Here is a 24,367-nt window from a genome sequence, read left to right on the forward strand (position 1 = left end):
TTACAATACTTCATTCTCTGTGAGTTTCTATGTCTTTGGCTTTAATTTAAGTTGGTGTTCTGTATTTATTTTAGAATGATAAAAATTTAGTAGTATATAAATAACTCTCATTGATTTATTATATAATAAAATGCATTAAAACATAAAAGTCAAGAGACTTTACAATCCTGTGCTCATATCTTGAGTCAAAATATGTCAGTAAACTTTAAAATTGAATTATTTATGAAGGTATATTTTGAACTGCATACTTGAGGATTCACCTTTTTTTGTTTTATTTTATTGCATTTATGATAAAATCAATTATTACTTTAGGGCTGATCAAAATAGTAATTAACTTGCAATTTCAATCAATAAGAAACTAAGTAAATATAAATGTCTGTCATTTTTGTTTTTTCTTATTTTTGCCAAATTGCTAACCTCTTATATTCATATTTTTCCTCTCATCTGAGGCCACAACAATGTCATATAATATACTTTCTTTTACTTATAACTTTAGATTCCAGTGATACAGTTCAGCAAGTTTTGCTATCTGACTTGCTCACCAACTATTACTTCTTTCGGTTCAAATCCTTCCATTATTCTGTACTTCAGTTAAATCTCAATCCTCCTTCATTTTTTGCACTCAACTATTGTCTCTCCTTATAATTCTGTTAGGTATATTCATTCACATATTCACCACATGCTTTTAAGTATTTTTGTATGTCAGGGATTGTGATATTGCAACTCTGTGGTACTGCAATGAGTACTAAGTTGTGAGTCAATACTTGCTTATGTCCCTTTAGCAAATTATGGCTGTGTCACAAATAGTACCATCTCATTATATCAATTTCATGAACATCTAAAGATATTTCAGTGTCAAATGTTTCACACTAAAAGATGATGCACATAGTGATACTCCTGCACGCACAGTTTCTCAACTTAAAGAGATATTAAAGACCTTTTGATAATTTAACTACCTCAGCTTATTGATCCTTTTATAATAACTAGAGGTTAAACTAATATCTCTTAAACCTGCAGATTACTGTTTTACATGAAGGAAATAATGTAATACCTAAAACCACACTATGCATTGGATATCAGTTCATCCTGATTTCTTTTTCATAATTAGCATTCGATTAAAACAGAACTCTTTGATTATGCTTACTTAAAATAGTAACCATTGTTACTATTTATTGCTATTGGGCAATATATTTGTATTTTTATAGGCACAAAATTTCAAGAAAAATTCAGAAATGTTCAGCAAATTATCAATCAAATTTAAATACTTCAGATGTATTTGTAAGGATACAATATGATATTGTGAGTGTTACAAAGAGTATACCTTGAATTTTATGGAAATTTCATGGACTATCAAAATGAACTTTCAAGGTATACATGTTACCACTAATAAACCTGTCATTTTGATTGACATTTGTTCTTCGCCAAATGTACTGGTTCATGCTCATAGTCTCACCGACTATGAAAATTAAATCCTCCCTTTGTTAAGATGCACTATGATATGCAGCTTGAATTTCATAAGCATATTTAAATTTTATGTTTCTCTAGTTAAGGGGTCAAGTTCAGGCAGTGTTCATGTATTTGTAATGCTTCAGACCATGTAGGAATTACATGGCCATAAATTTCATGGACTAGGTTATAAATGGACAAATAATACTTTGGCTTAATTTTCTGATAAGAACAGTAGATTTTATGTAGTAGCTGCATCTGTAGGATTTTTAAAGTGGATATTAGTGTTCTAAATCAATAGGTAATCAGAGAATTGATTAATAAATTGTCTTTTCTTCTATCACATAAAGTAATATTTATTTTACCCAGAAGTCATCATTCAGTATATAGCAAAAAATATTATTTATTACCTCTTTGATTTTTATTTTATTTTGAGAGGGTAAAATAAACTCTGACATGCACTCACAAAGACAATAAAAATGAATTCAAAAGCAAATGCAAATGCAAACACAAAGGTAAGCAGTTATATGTATGTAAAATGAACAAAAGCATCCTATCATACAGAACTATGTTCAGATATGAAAGTCTACCAGATTTGAAACCAAGCTGAGTTATGTAATTGGAATCAGAATATCTTATTACATTGGAACAAGGAGATATGCATATTTACATATGTTGTACCCATATGTAAATACACAAAATATATATGTATGTGCATATGTTCATATACATGTATTGTACATACATATAAATGACCAGGCATGTGGAGACATTAAAAACATTTCATTTAATCTGCCAATTTAAATTAATTAGCAATAGTTTGTTGAAGTACTAGTTTAAAAGGGTTTAATCTCAAATTTATAACATTTAGAAAAAAAGATGAATTACTAATGCCTGTTAAAGAGTAAGAAAACATGAATAAGTAAACAATCTTAATCAAGTACACATGTTATTGGTTCAGTGCAACCAATAATATGATGAAAATATAATTAAGTTCCTGAAAAATAGTTAAGGATATGTTTATAAGTGATAATGAGATTTTATTGGAAAAGAAAAAATAGCAAGAAATAAACCACAGCAATTGACAAGCACAAAGCCAACACCTAGTACCTACAGGAACTCCACCAGGTGGAACCTACATGCAAATTAGATATGAAGTAAATACTGTGAGTAGAAATGATCCAAACCAGGTATTGTATAAATATGCACCAGTAGAAAAGAAAAGGAAACAGAGAACATTCACCTAACTTTTAAACTGTAATTTCCCCCAAAATGTAAATAGTATTTACATTTAAATTAGTATTTTCTTAGTATTGTAACATATATAATGGAACAATGTTAATTATTTATAAGTATCCATTTATAAGTACATGAGTACTTTAAAAGTATATTGATTAATTTCAAAGATACCAGTATCTTAAAAAGTAACACTTTATGCAAGGATATCAACTGACATTAAATTGTGAGTCATTATTTTTTTACAAGCTAAAGTGGTTACCTTTGTTCACTATTGTCACTTGTTATTTCCTTGTAACTAAAACTTAATAATTGACTTTTAGTTGTTCTTACACTGAAACAATGGTGGTGTTAGGTATGATACCTGCAAACCTTGCATGTTACCTACTCTACTTGAATTGGGGACTACTTTGAAAAAACAATATGTTTTATAAGTGTGATTACTTTAAAAAGTATAAATGTAAATGACTTATAGGCATATTTATACATATATATCTATAAATTTTGATTATCTGTATATCCACAGAAAACATTGTTACAAGTATTTTTTCTTTATTTTTTAAAATTTTTACTATGGTTCTTTAGATTTCACAATCTACACCAGGAATAAAATCATAACTTATTCCTGTCTGCTTTTACTTCTTAAAATTTTGTTTCACTTTCCACTTAATTAAAGGAAGAAATAAACTTAATTTATATGCAAATAAATTCAAGTTTGTCCCTTTTTTGACACCTGCTCTGACATGGTTATTCTTGAAGCAATTCAAGGGAGCTACCCCTTGCTGAGACAACTTGTTTTTTCTTGCTTGAGGCTTAATCCCCATTTCTATTGGTGACAACTGCCTGAGGTGACATGTTCCTGTCTTCTTAAAGTGTTCATTCCTATGCTAATTATTTTTACTACTTCTTTTTCATATAAGTAGAAAGATTTTGCCATGAGATAAAATTTTTTACTGTAAAGTGAAACAGCCTTTAAGTTTGCTTTTGTTAATGCAGATTTTTGAAAATCTTAATAATGAGATAATTTGCTTCATAAAAATGTTAATCCTGGTAACACCCACGCACAGGAAATCAATGTGAGTCAATGCCCTGTATAGCTATCCTTATCTCAACCAGCAAAACCCCTTGTTCCTTCCTATTATTGCTTATACTCTCTCTACAACAAAATTAGAGATAAGGGCAAAATAGTTTCTGCTGGGTATTGAGGGGGGGAGCGGGAGGGGGTGGAGTGGGTGGTAAGGGAGGGGGTGGGGGCAGGGGGGAGAAATAAACCAAGCCTTGTATGCACATATGAATAATAAAAGAAAAATGAAAAAAAAAAAAAAACCAAGAAACAAAAACCCTTGAACTTCTAAACCTAAAAAAAAATAAATAAATAAAATAAAATACAACTATGACATATGGTAAGAACTTTGGTAAATGTCACAATGTACCCCAGTACAACAATAATAAAAATAAATAAAGGTATATTAAGGACAACAACAACAACAACAACAACAAAATGTTAATCCTGTTGAAATCACCATAAGAAGAGGACTAAGGTAGAAAGGAGAAAAATAGAGGTGATGAACCAATTTTTTTATAATACAGAAAATGTCAAAATGAAACCCTCTTAAACAAACAAAAATGTCTCTTTTTCAAAAATGAAGAATAGGAAGGTAAAACGGGTCATGTCTAGGGATTGATACCAGTGTGTGTGTGGGAAGGGTATAAAGAAAGAGTAAGAGGGTGAATATGGTGGAAATACTATGTACTCATGTATGAAAATGGAGAAATGAGACCTGTTGAAACTTTTTGAAGAATGGGAGGAAGGGAGGGTAAAGGAGAATGATGGGGGGGTGAATTTAACTATGATATATTGTAAGCACTGTTGTAAGTGTCACAATGTATTGCAGTCAATAATATAATAAAACAAACACATAAATACATAAAAATAAATAAATAGTTGTTGGTCGGAAAAAAGAGGTGATTCAGGGGGACATAAATACACCCTCAAACGGATTTATTCTGTGCTCTTATGAATAGAAAATTTAAAGAATAATTAATGAGTTCAAATAGGCTGGTTTCATCTCAATATGATCAAAAGTTGTATATATGTTAGAGTTCTCCAACCATGAAATAGGACATACTGTGAATTATTGATTAACTAATTCAATATCATTAGAACTTTGAAACATATGTCAAATATGCTCATTCCTTCAATCATGTCTGAGTTTCTTAGCACACTGAAATAATATTAAAACCTACCAAGTGCTGGAAACTGTGGTACATATTCAGAATACATAAATTATTAAGATATAGGATCTATCTTCAAGAGAATTAAGCTAAGTGAAGTAGAAAGACACATGTTACAAAGTTGGAAGCATAGCTTTAGAGAAATGCCCTGAGAGGGACAGAGAACTCAGATTGGACAATAAACATACTGATAAAAGATTTTTGAATGAGAAAATACTCAAGCTGAATTAGAAACATTAAACACTGAATATAAGCTATCCAGCAGGTCTGTATAAAAATGAAAGATTTCAGAACACGGAAAATGTGGCAGATTTAGACAAGACTTAGCTTTGCAAATGTAAGAAACTAAGTAATTGCTAAGTGTAATAGCTGAAGCAGGAAGCTTCAGATATTGAGGGCGAAGAACTATTCAGGTAGAATTTTCAGGTAGAAAACACAGAATGAGTACATTTTATTTCTATAGAGAAATAGATGTTACAAAAACCTACAAGAAGTATAATGTAGGCAGATTTGAGTTTTTGTTTTGTTCTTTGTTTTTTTCTGGAACTGGGGTTTGAACTTCTGGCCTACACACTTGCTAGGCAGGCACTTTATCACAGATTTGAGTTTTTGACTGAGCAACTCATGACTAAATGAAAGATGGATTTGAGTAAGAAATAAATAGAATAACGAGATCAGTTTCCCTGGAGGCAATTCTAACAGAAGAGTAATGTGGTTGTGGTTGTAAGAAATGAGAAGAGAAAAGAGGGTCAAAAAATATTTTGGAAACAAAATAGGAAGATCATGAAGATTTTTGAGCTGTGGTGAGTAAAGGAAACATAAAAATTAAGAAAGATTCCTTGGTTTCTAGCTTAAGTGGTGAAGTGTTATGCTAATTTCCTGGGCATGGGATTGAGGAAATTAGTTCAAAAGGTATAGGAAATTGAACAGTTTCTCATATTCTATCCACTTATGTGAATGATTTATATATAAAAACTATATCTGCTGTTTTAGGAAATTTAATCACTCATGAATTAGGCAGATGTGTTCACTTTCTGGACACCTAATAATAATCACCATATTAGAATGAGAGAGCCCAAATAATAAACAAATTATCAGACATATATTACTTAATTATTTGATCTTTTGCAAAACATAGTGAATATGACAGTCCCAAAGATACTTTTAAGGAAAATTTTCTCTCAAGCCCGTTCCCATCAGCCACAACTGAGGAGCAGGCCAAGACAGCAATGATCACTACCATACAGGTGATTGGACAAGAGGGGTACCTGTTAACCATAAAGCTCCTTATGTTGCACAGCTATTATATGATAGAACTAAGTTCCAGACCCAGAGCTAATCTAAAGGGTAACACTACTAAGGACTCACACCTTGGAAACATCTTAGAGAACATAATAGACTAACTGCATTGTAAATCTAGAAGAACTAAATTCTAGTACTGTTTCCAAAGGTTTTACACCCAGGAGCTCTCATCATTGTTTCAATAATATTTTGTTAGATCTATGCATTTTTTTCACAAAATTCCTTGGAACACAATTTTCATACTCATAATTTTTAAGTGAAGAGAAAATATAGTCAGGTAGGTATACATACAAGCAACCATAGGTGTGTAATCATTAAATAATATATTGAGCAAATATAAATACACAAATATTGTTGTTTGTATAATAATTAAAACTGCATGGTTTTAGGATAGTTTTTTTTAACCTTCATTTCCATAAATGCATGACCTAAATTAGTATAAACTTTTCTCAATCTGAATAAAACTTATTAGGATACTTTTGGTGTTCTTTCCTTTCCTTTTTCCTTTTCTTTTTCCTTTCCTTTTTCCCTTCCTTCCCTTCCCTTCTCTTTTTTATTTCCTTCCTTCTTTCCTTTCAATTACCTTTCTCCTTCCTTCCTTCCTTCCTTTCTTTTTCTGGTACCCAGGTTTGAGCTCAAAACTTTGTGCTTTGCTAGACAAGCACGCTACCACTTGAACCACACTTCGTCTTTCTTTGAGAGTTTTCAAATGATGATTGAATAACTGAAGACTTTTTCCCTCAGGATTCATGAAACCCATTAAACATTCAGGGGCCCCAAATACTCTGAAATTAGCGCACAAAATTATTATATGTATATGTACTTTTTGTAGGAAGAAAGCCTAAACCACTAACAAGGTAGCATTGTAATCAGACTATAGCCAACATATACAGAATGGATAGAGATTATATAGATTTATGCTCAACATCAAGGACTTTATTTTCCATAGACATTGGTCCATGTCCACCTAATAATTCTGCAACCATACTGAGGTATTTTAAATTACTTTGGAATCCTCTTTTGTAATATAAGAAATTGCACTTATAATATTTGCTGTGATATTTAAAGATATTAATGAAAAATGAAATATTTACTATACTGTTTGTCACATACTAAGAACTCAATAAATTCTTGTTAAAAACTTATGATTCCAGAAGAGATTAGAACGTGGGAGAGAATAAAAAGGCCAAGAAAAGGATGGAAGAAGAAAAGAATGATAAAGAGATATAAAGAATAAAATAAAACATTTAGCAAGGAAAAAGTGCCTACCATAGTCATCTCTGCTGGGGTTCACATACACACAAATAAATAAATAAACAAATCTGAAAATGTCTTCTTAATATACTGACATGATGATAAGATTTACAGGGATATTCCAAAATTCTGCTGTCAAGTTAGTTGAATGGGGTAATTTACATTCATTCATTAAAATTAAACAAAATTTAAGAGTTATCACTTCCATCTAGTTAGATGTAAAATACTCAAAAGTCACAAATGGCCAGTGGCTACCATATTGGTCAGCATAGCTGCTGAACATTTGCTTCATCCCAGGAGGTCTTTCAGTGAGGCTGAAGGGGGAGAAATCACTGTCAGGATTTTTTCAGTTATAAGTAGCATAGCAAAAACTGTATTGTATGCATATATAAACATATAACTTAGCTATACAGATGGGAAATGTGGTATTTCACAGAATGGAAGGGAAATCTTTGGGACCTCATAAATCAATAGGACTTTTTGTATGTTTCTCCTAGGCTTCATTCTCTCCCACTGATAATGTCCTTTATACATGATGTCAGCAAACCCATTCAACTACAAAGATGTCAGATTCATTTCCATCTTAATACATGATGCCAAAGCCTTTCAGTTCCTACATACTCCCATAAATTCCTGTGGTACTCTGGAATTCTTGGTATTGATTTTCTGCCCTGTATTAATATAAAATCACTCTCCCCAAGGAGATAAATTATTCTGAATAGCCCAGCATGGATTAATTTCCATCATAAAGATAGGATCAGTACCACAATACCAAAGAACAACCATGTGCGGAGTGGAATAGCAGAAGCATCAATAGCCACTGACAGAACATGCTTGTTTTTGGTTTTTTTTAACAATGTACCATCAAATTTGGCAAAAATTCCCAAGATCACACTTTAGGTTGCTTTCATGATTGTTATGTTATTTTGTTATGGCATTACTTTTTTCCCTGCCAGTGATTATATAAAATCATTTTCAAAATATATTTTAATACAAAAGATTTCCCTAGTAATTTAGAAAACCCTAAGTGAAACATTAATTTTCTCCATATACTGAACAGTTTTAAAATGAAAAAGAACACTCACTGAATTCAAATATACTCTAAAATATATTAATATAGAATTAAATTAGAAACCCAATTTTTTTAGTATGATTTTATTTTCTGTTCATAGTTCCTTCAGCAATATGTTATACTATTTACTATTAACACATATATAAGAGCTATATTAACAAAATAAAAACAAAGTATATATTTAACTTACATCTTCTATGTCTTTGTCTAGAGCTATAATTCTTAGAGGAGTGGTTAAATTTAGACTATCAGAAATGGTTGCTCCAACTGGGGCAGATTCCAGGATATAACCTTGATAACTGGACATTGTGAAATAGGGGCTCTGATTGTTTTCATCCAGTATTTCAATGTGTAGACTGGCAAAGGCAGGAAGAGGGTGGCCATTGTCCTGTTCAGCCTAAAAATGGAAAATAAAAATAGTTTAAAAATTGTGTTATGATATCCTTTTGGGGTGAAACTTTTAATGCTGAATGTATGGACTCTTTTAAACTAGTATCATTACAGAAAGAAGAAATGCTTTAAAGAACTGTTAGAAAACATAAATGATGACATGGAAATCTAGAGAGGCTTAATTTCTTGCTTTGCTATCTTCAAATCCAGAAAATATTTTTTTAAATCACTGCAATGAATTATTGCAATTATCAGTATATACAGAGAAGAGATAATTGTATTTAAACATAATTGGACAGAAATCTAAGAAGTAAAGGCAATTGTATTGCTGTTAAAATATTTAAATAAAAGAGAAGAAAAAAAGACTTATAACCCATATACACTTCTTGAATTTTGAATTTCTTCTCATTGCTTACTAATAATTTATCTGTTACACTCTCAATGTTTGTGTATGCCCAAAATTCATATATTGAAATCCTAACCTTCAAGGTAATAGTATTAGGTGTCAGGGCTTATCATGTGATAGGTTGTATAACACAGAAAAATCAACTTATATAATATTTAATACTTTATATCTCTGTTTTGTTATATTAGTTTTATAATATTATCTCTTTTTTTTTTACACATTTTAACTATCAAAGTGGTCCTTGTCACAAAATATTTTTGAGCTCTGCTCTGCACTAAAGTGAATGACACTGAACAGTATGTGACCTTCTCTGGAAGTCTGCATCTTTCTGTACCTGTGACCTGTATATTATTGAGATCATCAGTACAGAGAAGATCTCTGCACTGGCAGTTGTTATTTTTTGTGCTAAGTCAAGGATGTTCTTCTAGAAGTTCTCTCTGTGACATATGTCAGGTCTCTGGAGACAGCTGACAGGAAAAGGAATATATGCATGAGTAGAAAACATCATCTTTCACTAAGTGAAATTGATTGATCTCTACAGGGCTACAACTCAACAACTTTTAATGATCTTGTGGGTACTGAGCTGTTCAAACATACAAGTCATTACAGTGTCCCTCAATTGATCCCTCTCTCTCTCTCTCTCTTTCTCTCTCTCATCTAAATTATTCCACTACTATTATGTCATGCCCAGGATATACTAACAATACTCTATAATGTCACAAATTTTATACTGTCTCCTTCCCCACACAAATATGCAATTTATAGGTGGTGATAAGGAAAAAAAAGTCATAATTGTATAATAAAGAAAGAGGCTTGTAGAGTCAGATCATGTCATTAAATTTTACTACCATCTGTGAAGCCAGGAAAAATATTATTTTCATGATGAAAACAAAGTAATTCAATGAAAAATCAAATAAAACTCAATTACATCCTTTAGAATAATCTAATTCTTATTTTCCTCATGTTGTTAAAAATGACATACGAAGCTCTGTCCATTACTATCCTAGCATTAATTTGTTGCAGTAATTTCTAAAATTTTTGGATGCTTCTTCTGTTTTGTCCTATTTGAAATGTTTCAAATTGGTAATTAGTAATCTGTCTCCACAACCTGCAGCATTAATCCTTGTTCCATTTTGCCTCTGTAGATGTGAAAACATAGACTTTTATACTGGTGGAAATCAAGAAGGATGAGTTTTGTGGTCAATGTCACACAACATGCAAGAGGCAGACAGATCTTGAGCCAAGATTTAGACCTGATGTGTATGAAGCTATACAGCTAAATTTTCCAAGTTTCTCAAATTGTGAGAATGCAAATGAATATCTAAAAGTAAGATCAATGGATGAATTAGTTTACAAAATAGCATTAACATAAATACTTCTATCCAGTAAGAGTGAAGATGTAGAACTTAAAACAAATTAATACTCTTACACTTTTCTTTTTAGTATGTTCATACATCAAAACTCTTATCCCATCTTTTCTTCTATGTTATTGATTTAATGTTCTCAAAAATCTAACTTACGCTTTTCCACTGCAATCAGTAGTGAATGACATGAGGAGTATAAAAAAACGGCAAGGGAGACAAGATGGTGTTTTAAAAATCATTTAATCTCATCAAATAACCTTAATTCTTTCTATACAGGCTTTGGTTACAAGTTGAAATTTTTATTTAAAAGCCAGGTTTTGTTTGTAGAAATTCTGGGCATGAATCCCATTTTCAGAAATAGGATCAAAGTAAAATGAGCCAAAAATGCAGACATACAAAAACCACATTGCTTAGTTACTTTGGAGGTCAAAACATTGAAAGAGACTTTAAAAAATCCTTGCATGAAAATGTCATGCTCAATGTTGTTATTTAAAATAGTTTAGAGGGAAAAAACTCTTGCTTATGTTGATATGGAAAAAGTTAATACCAATTTTTTAAAAGAATAATTTTAGTTTTTATCTTCTCAATTGACAATACATATTAAATAAACTTACTATGCCAAAATCTATTCCATAACAGAAGTTGCAATGAAAAAAATGTCTTATATTAATGGAACATCAGTTTGAGAGGCTATTAGAAAGAAGGTAAATTGATCTATAGAAGAGTTTTCATACCCAGTGAGAGAAATACACTGAAATACACAGCAGAATGTACACTGAAAGCAAACACTGAAAACATTCTGAACTGTAGTATGTGCATATTGTCAGTGACCCTTCAAAGTAAGAAATAATGCTACTGTGTAATTGAAATTTCTGCTTGTCCTCTTCGTGGATACCATGCCCTTGCTAAACTCTTGCACATTGAAACTTTCAATATACAAAGGATGTAATTTTTCAAAGCATTCTCTCAAAGCAATTCTTATTTTCCAAAGCAATTCTCAAGCTACATGCTTAACTTCATAGAAAGCTGGCTCTGAAAAACAGGCAGATACACCTAGTTACTAAATGCTTATTCATATCCCTTTATTTCCTTATTTTCATTTCTTCTACATTTAGTTTGAAATAAAATGTTGATAATAGTCTTCAAAATTTCCTTGTACAAAGATTGTTTATTCTTGTTGAGATGTTTTATAATAGGAAAGAACTTTAATATGGAACCTCAACTTCCTGTTGATAAAATTTCAGAAGAAGAACAAGAAGAGGAGAAGGGGGAAGAGGAAGCAGAGGAGAAGGAGAAAGAAGAGAAGGAGGAGTAGGAAAGGATACATAAAACGCTTAACATTCTGATTAAAATTATGAAATTTTGATTCAGTTATAAAATTATTCCACCATAAAAAGAAACAAAAACAAATCTACTCTGTTAGTGGGAGTTAGTGCTGAGTGTGTTGCTTCCGTTGGGGGAGCTGTGACAAGAATGGAGTGAAGCAAGCATTATGATATTTGTAGTTCTTTTTTTTCTTACGTGTACATGCCAATTCTTGAATTACCTTCAGTTTGTGAAAACATCTAAATCAATATTTTTCTGTATTATAGGATTTGAATCAAATTGTTTGTGAAAATACAGACTCTGAACTTCCCACAAAAGTGTACATAGACTAGCTATCTCTCCTCCACTAGAGTGAACAAGTATGTAGCCACTCAGTCTGAATGGCATAGTTAATAAAGCAAGCTCCAGTAATCATGAAATACTTTTAATATTGCTGAAAAAAACAGTATTAAAATTCAATATTGCAGGTAATTGTTCTTCATGGGAATGTATTAAAGGCCAACACCCTCCAAATGTAGACTCAGCCTTTTGTGTTTTTCCACTAAAATGCTTCAAACACTTTTATTTCCACAACCTTGCTTCTTCACTGCTGCTTTAAAACCATCAGAGGTAATCGTTAGGGCTCAGTCATGATGTATGATATGTTTTATTCCTCAATTACTATTTCAATTTTATCTGTCTTCCTAAGTTCTTAAGTGATTTTAATATATGGTTTCCTGTCTAAGTTTAGTGTCTTGAAAAGTCACATGGATATCTGAATTCAATGGATTGAGATCAAAATCTGTCTTTCAAACACAAGCATATCACATTATCCTGATATGACCAAACCAAAGTCTTTTAGAAACAACTGGATCTGTCATTTTAGTCTGTCTCATACAGGCTTGCAGGTTGTTGTTATACTACAAAAAAAAAAAAGAAAAGAAAAAAGTTTTAGGGTGAGTAGTTTAGACTAATTCTGCTCATGCCTTTTTTTGTAAGTGATTATTACTCTTTTTCACTTTAACCAAAGTCTCCAGTTTGATTTTGACTTGGAAGTTGGAAATAAAGGAGAGGAAAATCGTTTATATAATGAAACTCTCTGTAGGAAACTGCCCAGCTCATTGAAGTTCTATGATGTCTCTGGGGCCAAATCTCCAACAATGACCAAAAGGTTACATTTTCTTTTTTTCTATGTACATATATTTTTCTTATATAAAGTCTTAAGAAGAGATAGCCTGTGGCAAACCTATGCTTCCTTGGTCAAAGATCATATAAATATCATCAACTGCTTAATAATTAAAAAAAAAATTCTATTACTTCTTAACTCCTCATAAAATTATACTGACTTAAAAACCTATAAAACTTCCTTTAACTAAACTTTGATACTCTAAAAATTAAAGGCTGATAGTAAGTTACTTAAAATATTTAAAAACTTACAAAGCTATACAATGATTTATTAAATGAATTAAGAACTGTGCCATATGTAATAAAATTATTTGTTTATAAGGTCATAAATATCATAAAATACCACTTTTTTAATAGGAAGCAAATACATTTTTGCTTGATAAAAAAGAAAAGACATCCTCACTGAGTAGTATATAGGCAGAAAGCTCTTAGAAATATGACATCAAAATAAGATTGACATTTTGCAATGAGGGACTATTTTTAATCAAATGAAATAAACATTGTTTACACTTCAAGTAAAAATATGCACATTCTTTTTATAATTTATTACAATGAAAACATAAGTTCTAAAGCTCTTGGGCAACTTACAAGGATAAAAATGTTTTCTTTTTTGTTTAGAGTTTGTGATATAACAGACATGAGAATGACTATAGCAATTTTCAATAATGTGAAAAACAAAAACCCAGTCACTCTTGGGAAGACCACAGCTTCAGAAAACTCTTACTAATCACAGGTATGTCAAACTGTTTGGCTGCCATTTTTAACATGTGATTCATCTTAGTAGTAAATAGTAAGGCCAAACAGAGACAAAATTATGAAGATATTGAAGTAACTACTTTCTTCTAACTCCTGGTAACTTCCTTACACTTTGCCTCCCATGCAGTAAAATCACCTTGTCCTATTTGGGTTCTGATTCCATTCCCACTTTTCTCTTCTCCTGAGCAAAGTGCTTTCAGTGAATTGACCAAATGAAAATGATCCATCTTGAATTATATCAATTTTTTAAAAATCAGGAACATAGAAAATACTGATCTCAAAATGAATTATTTTTCAGAGCCTGGAAAGTAGTAAGGGTAAAGTTTATATTTCTCTGTGTATCCAGGTGTTTATGAAAAAAATAACAAGCAGACCTATTTAGCTACACATTTCTGTACTTTCAGTTTAGTGTTTCTATGCAATAGTCAATATGCCTGTGGAAAAGGCTATTGGGCACAATCGTGGGGAGGATGGGGAAATTTATGTCTGTAAGTAGGAAGTCTCATCAAGGGATGCTCATATAGTGGCTTTCACTTGAGCATTTTACAAGATGTGGACTTGCTCTTGTGTTCTTACAGTGACCTTTGCAAGACAGAAAGTCCTTGCCAAAATCAAGGTACTGTGATGAGACTGGATAAATTGCCTACCTTTTTCTTAGCAGTTGCAGGTCAATTTGTGCAGAAGAAAAAAGACCAAGTAAAATATTACCTCTCTGTGTCTTTTTTCAGCTTGCATACTTAGACAGCTACTACATTCATTTGCTACATTCTATTTCTGTTCTAACTAACCCTACTGGATGAATAATGGTAAAGACAACAAGGTACCGTATATATCCTTTCCTTTTATATTAATTCCCTTAATTGATGTAAGAGTCAAGTAATTTAGCTTATCATGGATAATTTTTAGAAATATATCAGGAGGAAATAAATGGACAGAGTGCTATTGTTAAAAAAACAAAAATAATATAATCTACTAAGTTAAAAAAGGAAAACAGAATAAAGATAACATGAACACTTTCCACTGTATCAAATAAGTCAATGGAGTACACAAAAGATAGTGTTTATTTAGAAATCCATGAAAGTACTTCTATTTCATTACTAGTAACTCATACCTGAAATTCTGTAGAATGATTTTTCTCAAAAATGTATAGTTTTCACTTCTTTTTAGTGACTTTGCTATTGGGGCAGGGAACATAAACTTATCATTACTAACCTGCTGAACTAAGATGTGATGTGCAGTGGCCTAAATGTTTGTCCCCGTCAGAATTCATCTTTTGAAATCCTAACATCTGATGTGATGATATTAACAGGAGGAGGTTTTGTGAGGTGATTAGGTTATGAGAATGGAATACTTTGAATGGGGTTGGTGCTTTTCTAAAAGACATCTTAGATTGCTCTTTTACCTTCTTTCTACCATGTAAAAATATATATAGGAGAGGTTGGCAATCTGCAACCCAGAAGAGGGACCACATCTGATTTCAGATTGTCAGCTTCCAGAACACCAAGAAATTAGTTTCTGCAGTTTATAAGTCAGTTGGGCTATGGGACTTTGTTATAATAGTCTAAACTTACTGACTGAGTAGAAAGTAATGTGTACATATTTCACTCTTTCAAGAAGAATCTCTAAGAACTGACTAGGAGTATATAGCTAGAGTGTTTCCAGAGGTGTGAACTTATGCTAACCATAACATGTGTCTTGCTTCCTGTAGCTAGGCAAAAGTGCCCTGATGTTCTTGTGATTTGTCCTAAACCTGAGTCATTGGTGGCTCTTGCATAACCTCTCCCAAAGGGAATGTTCCTGCTGTTCATCTTGCCTTTTTAATTCTCTCCTTTTAAAAAACTTATAATACATGCAGTAAAGAGGGAAAAAAATAAATTTCCCATAATCTTCTTAGAAGATTAAATGAATTCTATAGTTCTTTCACTCATGGGAGATTTCATCCTCTTTATTTTGGAAATGGATGACTGATGTTCTGTGACATGCTTCTTCACCTAGACACCCGTGATCTTTCAACTCCACAAAGTCTCCATTGGAAATTCACATGGGGCAAATTGTGGAGTGGAGGTAATATGCAGCAGCAGGAGATATTTTGTAGTTTTAATTATTCTCTATTGGCAATGTGAGAAGATGGAAAAGACAGAAGATAAAAAGCTAATGTTTGAAAGACAGCTTGTATGAGATGCAGATTGGACAACTGTACTGAATGGGAAATCTGGGGAAATATGCAAAAGAAATTCAAGAAGTATCTGGATAGGCTTTTATAAGTGACTAGGTGGGGACATATGAGAATAAAGACCTGTGAGAAAATGGGAACACCTAGCTTGGGTGACTGGCCTATTACAATATTAATAGAAAGGAGAATCAAGAGTTGAAGGATTAAAAATTTTAAAGGATCTATACAGTTTGCCACATTTTAATTTAACAAAATCATACAAGTTAAGAACAGTTGTAACTGGAAAAATGTTGTAGACATCAAAAGGAAACTATATCTTAAAGCATATCTATATTTGTGATGGCCTTGAGGCAGAACCTTTATGTATTTCTGTCTCAACACCAAGACAAAAGCCAAGCACCCAAAAAACATTCACAAAGGATTTGGAAAATTGAAAATTGTCAAAAGCCATATCATGTAAATATACTGAACCCAGAAATTCCATCAAATCCCTGGAAAACAAAATGTAATTGACCATAATTATTGTAGAGGCTACACATTTTCTGGAGTTGTGACAATAGAGATTCATGTAAGGCCAAGAATTACAGCAGCTGTTTTCTTACATCTCAGTCATTACTCAGATGTAACTCTCAAACTACTATCACTAAGCACTTGCTAGTAGAACTGGTATATTGACACTAATACTCAATCTCACTACTTTCAACTCCCTGGCTCATTTCCTATATCAAAATGTATTTTTTCTTTAGAAGAAATGTAGCTCTTTTGATGCAACCATAAATAGTTAAAACCATTACTTAACATAAATCTAACATTTTTGTGCAAGGATTTAATTTGTTTCAAAATTTCATTGTATCTTTCTGACTTGACAGAGATGCAAGATAAAAAGCATGCCAATCCATACATTTTAAATCATTCATTTATGTACAGTGAAGCTGTAGCTATTACTCACCATTTCCTGTGTCAAAAAGAAAACAATCACCTCAAATACTTATTGAGCAATTTCTATGTATTGTAAATAGATAGGGCTAGGCACTGGGTACAATGAAAAGAAATGTATGCCAATTACCTTCTGTCAAGATCAACAGAAAATTAAAAGGCATTCAATATGGAGTGATCAGGGCCACTGTGGGGCAAACAGGCTACAAATAGAGGCATCCATGCAATGCGCCTTTCCAGAGAAGGTGTCTTAGCCAAGAATAGAAGCATCATTGTGAATTAGACCAAGAACCTGAAAAGGCAGAAGTAATAAAAGAAAAGGGAGAGCATTGCAAATCCTGGGAGACTAGACATAAAATGATGGGTTTAGGACACTGTAAGTGATTCACTGCAGCTGGCAGTCAAAGTGTGCAAGGTAACTGGTGAGTGCTTAGGATAAAGCTAAATAAATATGATATAATATGCCTATGATTTGGAAGAAGTTAAAAGACAGTCTGGTAATCTATAAATAAGTTATTGAGTAGCAAAATGAAAATCAAGAAACTAGTATAATGATGTCTTTGATTTCATTGTGACCTTTGCTTAATCAAAGTTTTGTCAAAGTTTTTAAATCAAATGCATTTAGATAAAAATGTATTCGTTCTTTAAAAACCTGAGTCATTGAATTATTAATAATTTACTCATTTAATCTGTTTTAATTACTAAAGGATAGTACCTTTCCATTAGATTCCTGGAGTATAAATATATTAGCAAATAATACTTTTAAAATACTGCACCTACAATAAAGTGAAATTTCTGTGCTTTGTTATAGATGTTCTATACAAGAATTAAATTCACTATCATCTAGCTTCTTAACTGTGTTTGCATAGTTTTACCTCTTAGGCATTATTAATTACTTTATGTAACGTTATGTATAGTAATAACATACATTTTTCTTTTTCCTATACTGGAATTTGAACTCAGGGCTTTATGCTTGCAAGGAAGACATTCTACCACTTGAACCACATTTCCAGCCCTTTTTGCTTTAGTTAATTTTTTAGTTAATATCTCCTGCTTTTTGTCCAGGGCCAGTCTTAAGCAGCAGTTCTCCTACCTCTGCCTCGCAGGTAGCTGGACTCACAGGTGTGCACCACCATGGCCAGTCATAGTTACGTAACTTTATCATCCATCAGGGACATTTTTGATACTGAAAGAGTGCTGTAAGTAATTGCTCAAGGATAATAGGCCATAAATATGAACTGTCCTGAGAAAACCCAATGTATGATTTTTTTTTTCACAATGGGTATCACATTCTAAAATATCTTGAAATTACAGATATTTATTAAATGTTAGGGAAGTGTGTTGAAGTAGAGTAGTAGAGTATCTTTTTTCTCTTTCAATTGGACACGTTTTAATTCTTTAATATGCTACAATTTATCAACTGTCACACTTTGTCTTCCTAATTTCACCTTTATATTTTTACTTGTCAGAATGCTGGTTAATCACTGGCAAAAACAGTAAAAACTGAGGATGATAAATCTCTAATTCATGACACTCATCAGCCGTTAAATACATATGTATCTTTTAAGGAAGAATTCTTTTTCAAAGACTAGGAGAAGATACGTCATTTTATTTTACTTTTCTCAACTTCCAAAATAGATATTTGGATAAAGTCCAATAAAAACTTTCATAGTCAGTGAAAAACAAAACATCATTAAAATAAGAAAAAAGGAAGAAGTTCAAAAACTGACTATAGAGAATTCCCAGATTGCAGCAAGCATTTCAATGGATCCCTGAACAATGCCACAATTCACAGCTATTATTCAGGCAGGTAGCACATTATTATTCTTACAATTTGATACCTGTGTTTATTATCCCCTTTCTGCACATAAAACACAGCAGTTTGAGTCTAGTAACATCTGTAAAAACTTATATTAATATAAAATGTTATTAAAACATTTTAAGAAATTATTTGTGGGAACTTCTAATTGATTTTTTTTTCTATAATTGTTAGACTCTTATTGTACTCAAGTGTGTCAGGACAGCTGACTTTGATAGTAAAGGAAAATAATCGATTTTTTGTTTCAAATGAACCTCTTTTGAAACTGCTTTGGCAACTTTCTTAACTCCCAAGGATAGCAACAGCATGAAGCCCAGGTAGATAACAGAAGGCAATATTAATTTTTCACTTTTATATAGTCCCATGAAAACTGAAATGAAATAGTTAATGCAAGATGATGAATCTCATATACAGCCACTTTATATAGATGGTAACAGTAGTGCTTCTTTACCAAAAGCCTCCCAATCCCTAGCCAAAACAAATCTAAGGAAACTTCCTCTATCTAGAAGGCATTCCCCTTGGTTTGGCTGTATACCTCCTTTCCCTGTTAACTGCTTATAGTCTGCTACCTTTAAGTTCCTAAGCTTTTATTTCTGTTCTTCCTTATGTTCACTCACATTTCCCAATTCTTTCTCTGCCCAAACTCTTTTCATCAAGCAATATTCAACTTGGGGTAATCTTTACACTATCTTCCCTCAATCCTCAGATAAATCTGAATGTTCCCTTCTGTGTTCTGTTTGCTCTTTCCAAGTGTTTTCCTGTTAGCACTTGATGTGTTAGACTATCTTCAAGACAAAGAACTACTCTATAAACAGAAGTTCCAGCACATATGCTATAATGCTGAGAAGATACCTCCTAATTTGAGCTAAAATTAAATGTTGATGTACATAATATTATTTGAAGTTGAGATTACAGATAGTGAAACAAGATAACCATGTTAAGGCACTGCATATTCTATGAAGAGATGGGCATGGTTTCAGCTTAAATGAAACTAAGGCCAAATTTCAATTCTGTCTTTTATTACTCATGTATCTCTGAAATAATAACTTACCCCGAGCTTTACTTTTTACACTTTGTACAAATGAGTATACTTTCCTAAGGTCAGGTCAACAATCCAATGAAAAATGTACAGAAAATAGCCTACATAATATATATCCTCAGAAAGTTTTGTTACTTTATGTCTTTTTCTTTACTAATTTTAAATTTCAAACAAGTAAGGAAAATACCACAAGTCTGTATTTCAATAGCTAACTAACTCACATACATAGATATAAAAAAGTCATATGATATATATTGGATTTATTCTGTTGTCTTTCTTTAATACCCTTATTTCAGTCACCAACACTATTGGCAAATTGCTCTTTTCCTTTCAATACCCAATGTAAGTCTCACCTTCTCAATGCAATCCACTACAATAAATGGGAAGAATATCTACTACATGATTTCATTTTAGTATACTATATATTGCTAAATCTCAATTACAATGTCAAACAGATTATCCTCAATTTGAAATTTTCTTCAGGTCTAAGATCATTCCAGTATAAAGATAATGATGAGTCATCTATTTAAAAAAAAAATCTCTGAAGAAACATAACTTTTCATTTTTGCATTAGAAAAAGGAGCAGTATTTTTAAAAGAATACATTATTAACTAGTATAAATCAAGAAAAATTTACAGCTACTCCTATTCATCCTTTTGTGGTCAAAAGCTAATTCCTTTTAGGAAAAACAAAAATATTTGAAGATATATTAAGTTATATAGGACTTTATACAATTTTCTAGGACATTTATTAAATATGAATGTATTTTACATTTTATTGTATAATGCTATTAAAACTTATCTTAGAGAAAAAATACAGTGTATGAAAACTGAACTTACTTTATACACAATAATTCAATTTCTGTTCACATTATTTTTAATTTTAAAACATAAATGTGCCTACAAATCATCTATATATTTCATTCATTAGAATTTCATAAATACAAGGAAATGAGATATTAGTTTAATTTACCTTAATAACCAAATCAAATTTTTGATGAAAGTCTCTGTTTACTGGCTCCAGAAGACTAAGTTCTGCAGTTCGAGGATGCATATGGAAAAATCGCGGGTAATCCTCAGGAGTTCCTGAAAGACATTGGGATTTCAGCACATAATTGAGAACAAAAAGCAATATGTGTATCTGCTTTATCTATTTCCCTTCATTAACTAAGCAACAGAATTACAACTTTATTAGTAAATTAAGTTTCAAAATTATGCAGTCTAGGGAAACAGACACAAATGTAGTATATAATTAATTAGTTTCTAAATAAGAGAACAGAAAATATTTGTAAGTATGATTTTCTGAAGTCTTTTTGATTAAGAGAGCTCTTTAATTAATTTGAAATCTCATCACTTAAAAAAGAGACATTAAGTGGAGGAAAAGCAAATTTTGGTTTGTAAAATTGGGTTTTAATTGTATATAAATCTTAATCATAGCTTGGATGGTTTTTCACTGTATCTTACAATAAATAATGACTAGCAATTTAAACTAAATATCAAGATGCCTAGAAAGTAATATGAGCATATTCTGTTCCATCTGGGAAGATTTTTTTGAAGATAAGTATTCAGCTAATTATGCCAACCAGAGTAAATTAAAATATAGTCTTCATGATATTCTTAATATTTGGGGTGAGTCTATTTCTTAAATGCAAGCATTATAGTAACTTATAATGAATGTCTTCTCACAAAAATTTCCTTAACATATATTAATTTCCTCTATGTGTAATACTCTTTTTCCCCAAGGAAAAAAGGCAGAAAGGAGAATCAAATCATAGAACTCAAATCAAATCTTATTAATGATTACATATGTAAGCACACATCAATACCCTTGTGATTTATTTACACTTCATAGATGAGGACTTGGGTGATTTAAGACATGAAAGAACTTATTCAAGTCAAAGAGGTAGTATGAGATAGAGCTTACACTTAAATATTTGCATTCATGTCCAAAAATACACTTACTGCATTACTCTTTTGTCTCAACTCTGAGACAAAGAGGAAAACCCTAGTGGACATTATGGAAAGCCACAGAAAAACAGGAACAAAATAATGCCATTAAAATAGAATTGGAAATGTGGAAGTAGTAAAAATAATAGATGAAATTTAACCCATGATAAAAGAATTCTCTCTCTCACCAGGAAAGTTAAAAAAAAAAAATCAGAATTGCTTTCATTCTTCGTATGATATTACATAGAAAATCTCAAGTGGAGTAGATAATTATATGTAAAAATAAGACAATATAGAATATAAAATTAAAGAATATATTATTACATATAATAATACATAATTGATGAAAATATTCATAAATTTTACTCTAATGTGAGAGTAGCAAATCTTTTAGAACTACAACTGAAAGTCAGAAGGCAATAAAGAAAAAGTGAGATAAATTCAATTATGCTAAGAGTGCCTCCTAGCAAGCATGAAGCTCTGAGTTCCAACCCCAGTATTACCAAAGAAAAAATTTTTAAAACTTCAACTATGCTACAGAATTCCATTGCATGACACATAAACAGGGTAAAATCATGTGACAAACTGGGAAGATATTTCCAATTTATATCAATGACAACAGGTTCATATTCCTAATATATGAAAGTATATTATATATATATTTTATATATATATACACATATACACAGAGGGAGAGAGAGATTTTAAAATTATGTAAGTGATAGGCACAACAATGCATTTAAAATAGCTGGCACTACAGTATGGACAGAGAGTTTATAGAAGGAGAAGGGCAAATGACTTTTGTCAATACAATGATGCTCCTCTAAATGCTGAAGTACAAAAATACAAATTAAAACTGCACTGAGATTTCATTTCTCATATTGTAGACTAGCAGTAGTGCTAGCTAGAAAACATACTTTACTGATGAGCATGCAAGAAAGAAGGCAGGTTTGGGTAGGTATGGTATTATTAAAGGAGTGCTATAAAACCTGTGAAAGAGAATTTAGCAAAAATCTGTCAAAATCGTACCAATGTTTACATTATTTTCTTTTGCAGTACTGCAGATGGAACCCAAGGCCTAGCTTATGATTGATGCTTTGCCCCTGAGCTACAAACCCCAGCCTATTGCTTACTTCTGACTCAGAAAACCTACTGTAATGATATTGTCAGGTTATAGCAAAAACCACATAACTATCTAAATCTGTATCAATAGTATAGAATAAATGGTGGTATATCTTTTAATGTATAATAATTCCTATATAAAAATGAAGTGTAACTATCTTTACCTATTATCATAGAGGTTTTTTTTTCAGATATATTAATTTAGAATTTGGAAAAAAATGACCTATTAGTATGGTAGCTGCTGTCTTTTTTTTTTTTTTTCTTTAAATGCTAGGGATCAAACCCAAAGTTTTGTTCATGCACCAAAAGCACTTCACTAATAAACTACATTCCATCCCCTGTTTTTATTTTTATTTTTAATTTGAGATGGCATCTCACTATGTACCCCAGCCTGGGATGAATTGGAGATCCTTCTACCTCAAGCTTCCTAAGGGCTGGGATTGCAGGGGTACAACATGACACGTGGAAGTATAGTAAATTTTAAAAAGAGAATAAACACATATTGGAAAGGGAATGTGCAGATATTTAAAAAACTAAGATAAATCACAAGATTCAAAATCAGTGCTACATGGGAAAGAGAGAAAGAGGAAATAAGTGTATGGGGTAGGCATTGAAACTAGACTTCATAAAAACTATATTACTGTTTTACATTTGGGATCCATATAAATGCTATAGTTATTATAAAATAAATTTAATGACATCTCAAAGATAAAATAAATAAGTCTAAATAAGAAAAGAACTATCCCAGATAACTTTAAATCACATTAATTTGACATTGCATCTCTAGCATAATTCAGTTTCAGTATAAGATAAATTATTAAAAACATTAAATTGTCTACATTGTCTAATCATTGTTGGTGATGGTGTTGATGTTCTTAGTCTAAGATGGCTGTGAGAATGTTTTACAATAAATTAAATTAATAACTTTGTACTATTTTAATTTTATCATTCCCAATATTGAAAATTGGTAGGAACAAAAGATTAATGCTATGTCTTCTCTTCAACAAAATTAGAGATAAGGGCAGAACAGCTTCTGCCTGGAAGCGAGGGGGCTGGGGAGGAGGGGAAGGGGGTAGGAACAGGAGGTAGGAATTACCCAAACAGTGTATCCACATATGAATAAATTAATTTAAAAAAGATTAATGAAGTTAAATAAAACTTCTACAGTTTTGACCTTGAATTGATAGTGTAAGTTTAAACTCAATTTGTAGCTTATCTTGAGAAACAATGCATGTATGACATAACTTTTAACTCTGAAACAAGGAATTAAAAATAATGATCAACTTAGATTGTGGCCTTAAAATACTATTTGTCACTGATAGTAATTAGATTTCTGGAAGACATCCTTGATTTCAGATCCAGGACAGAAAATTAAGATAAC

General features: G+C 31.5%; 1 protein-coding gene across 7 annotated transcripts in view; it reads right to left on the bottom strand.

Moving 5' to 3' along the window:
- The window catches only part of Pcdh15 (protocadherin related 15), a 1,704,270-nt gene that overhangs the window by 352,297 nt on the left and 1,327,606 nt on the right, over window positions 1-24,367 (bottom strand). For all 7 annotated transcript variants that reach the window (XM_074078885.1, XM_074078880.1, XM_074078883.1 and 4 more), the window contains 2 exons: window positions 20,891-21,003; window positions 8,736-8,942 (listed from right to left, as the gene is read on the bottom strand). In XM_074078885.1, coding sequence (XP_073934986.1) covers window positions 8,736-8,942; window positions 20,891-21,003 — 320 coding nt within the window. The remainder of the gene's footprint in view (window positions 1-8,735; window positions 8,943-20,890; window positions 21,004-24,367) is intronic.

Source organism: Castor canadensis, chromosome 7 (assembly GCF_047511655.1).
Source record: "Castor canadensis chromosome 7, mCasCan1.hap1v2, whole genome shotgun sequence".
In the NCBI taxonomy this organism is placed as follows: domain Eukaryota; kingdom Metazoa; phylum Chordata; class Mammalia; order Rodentia; family Castoridae; genus Castor; species Castor canadensis.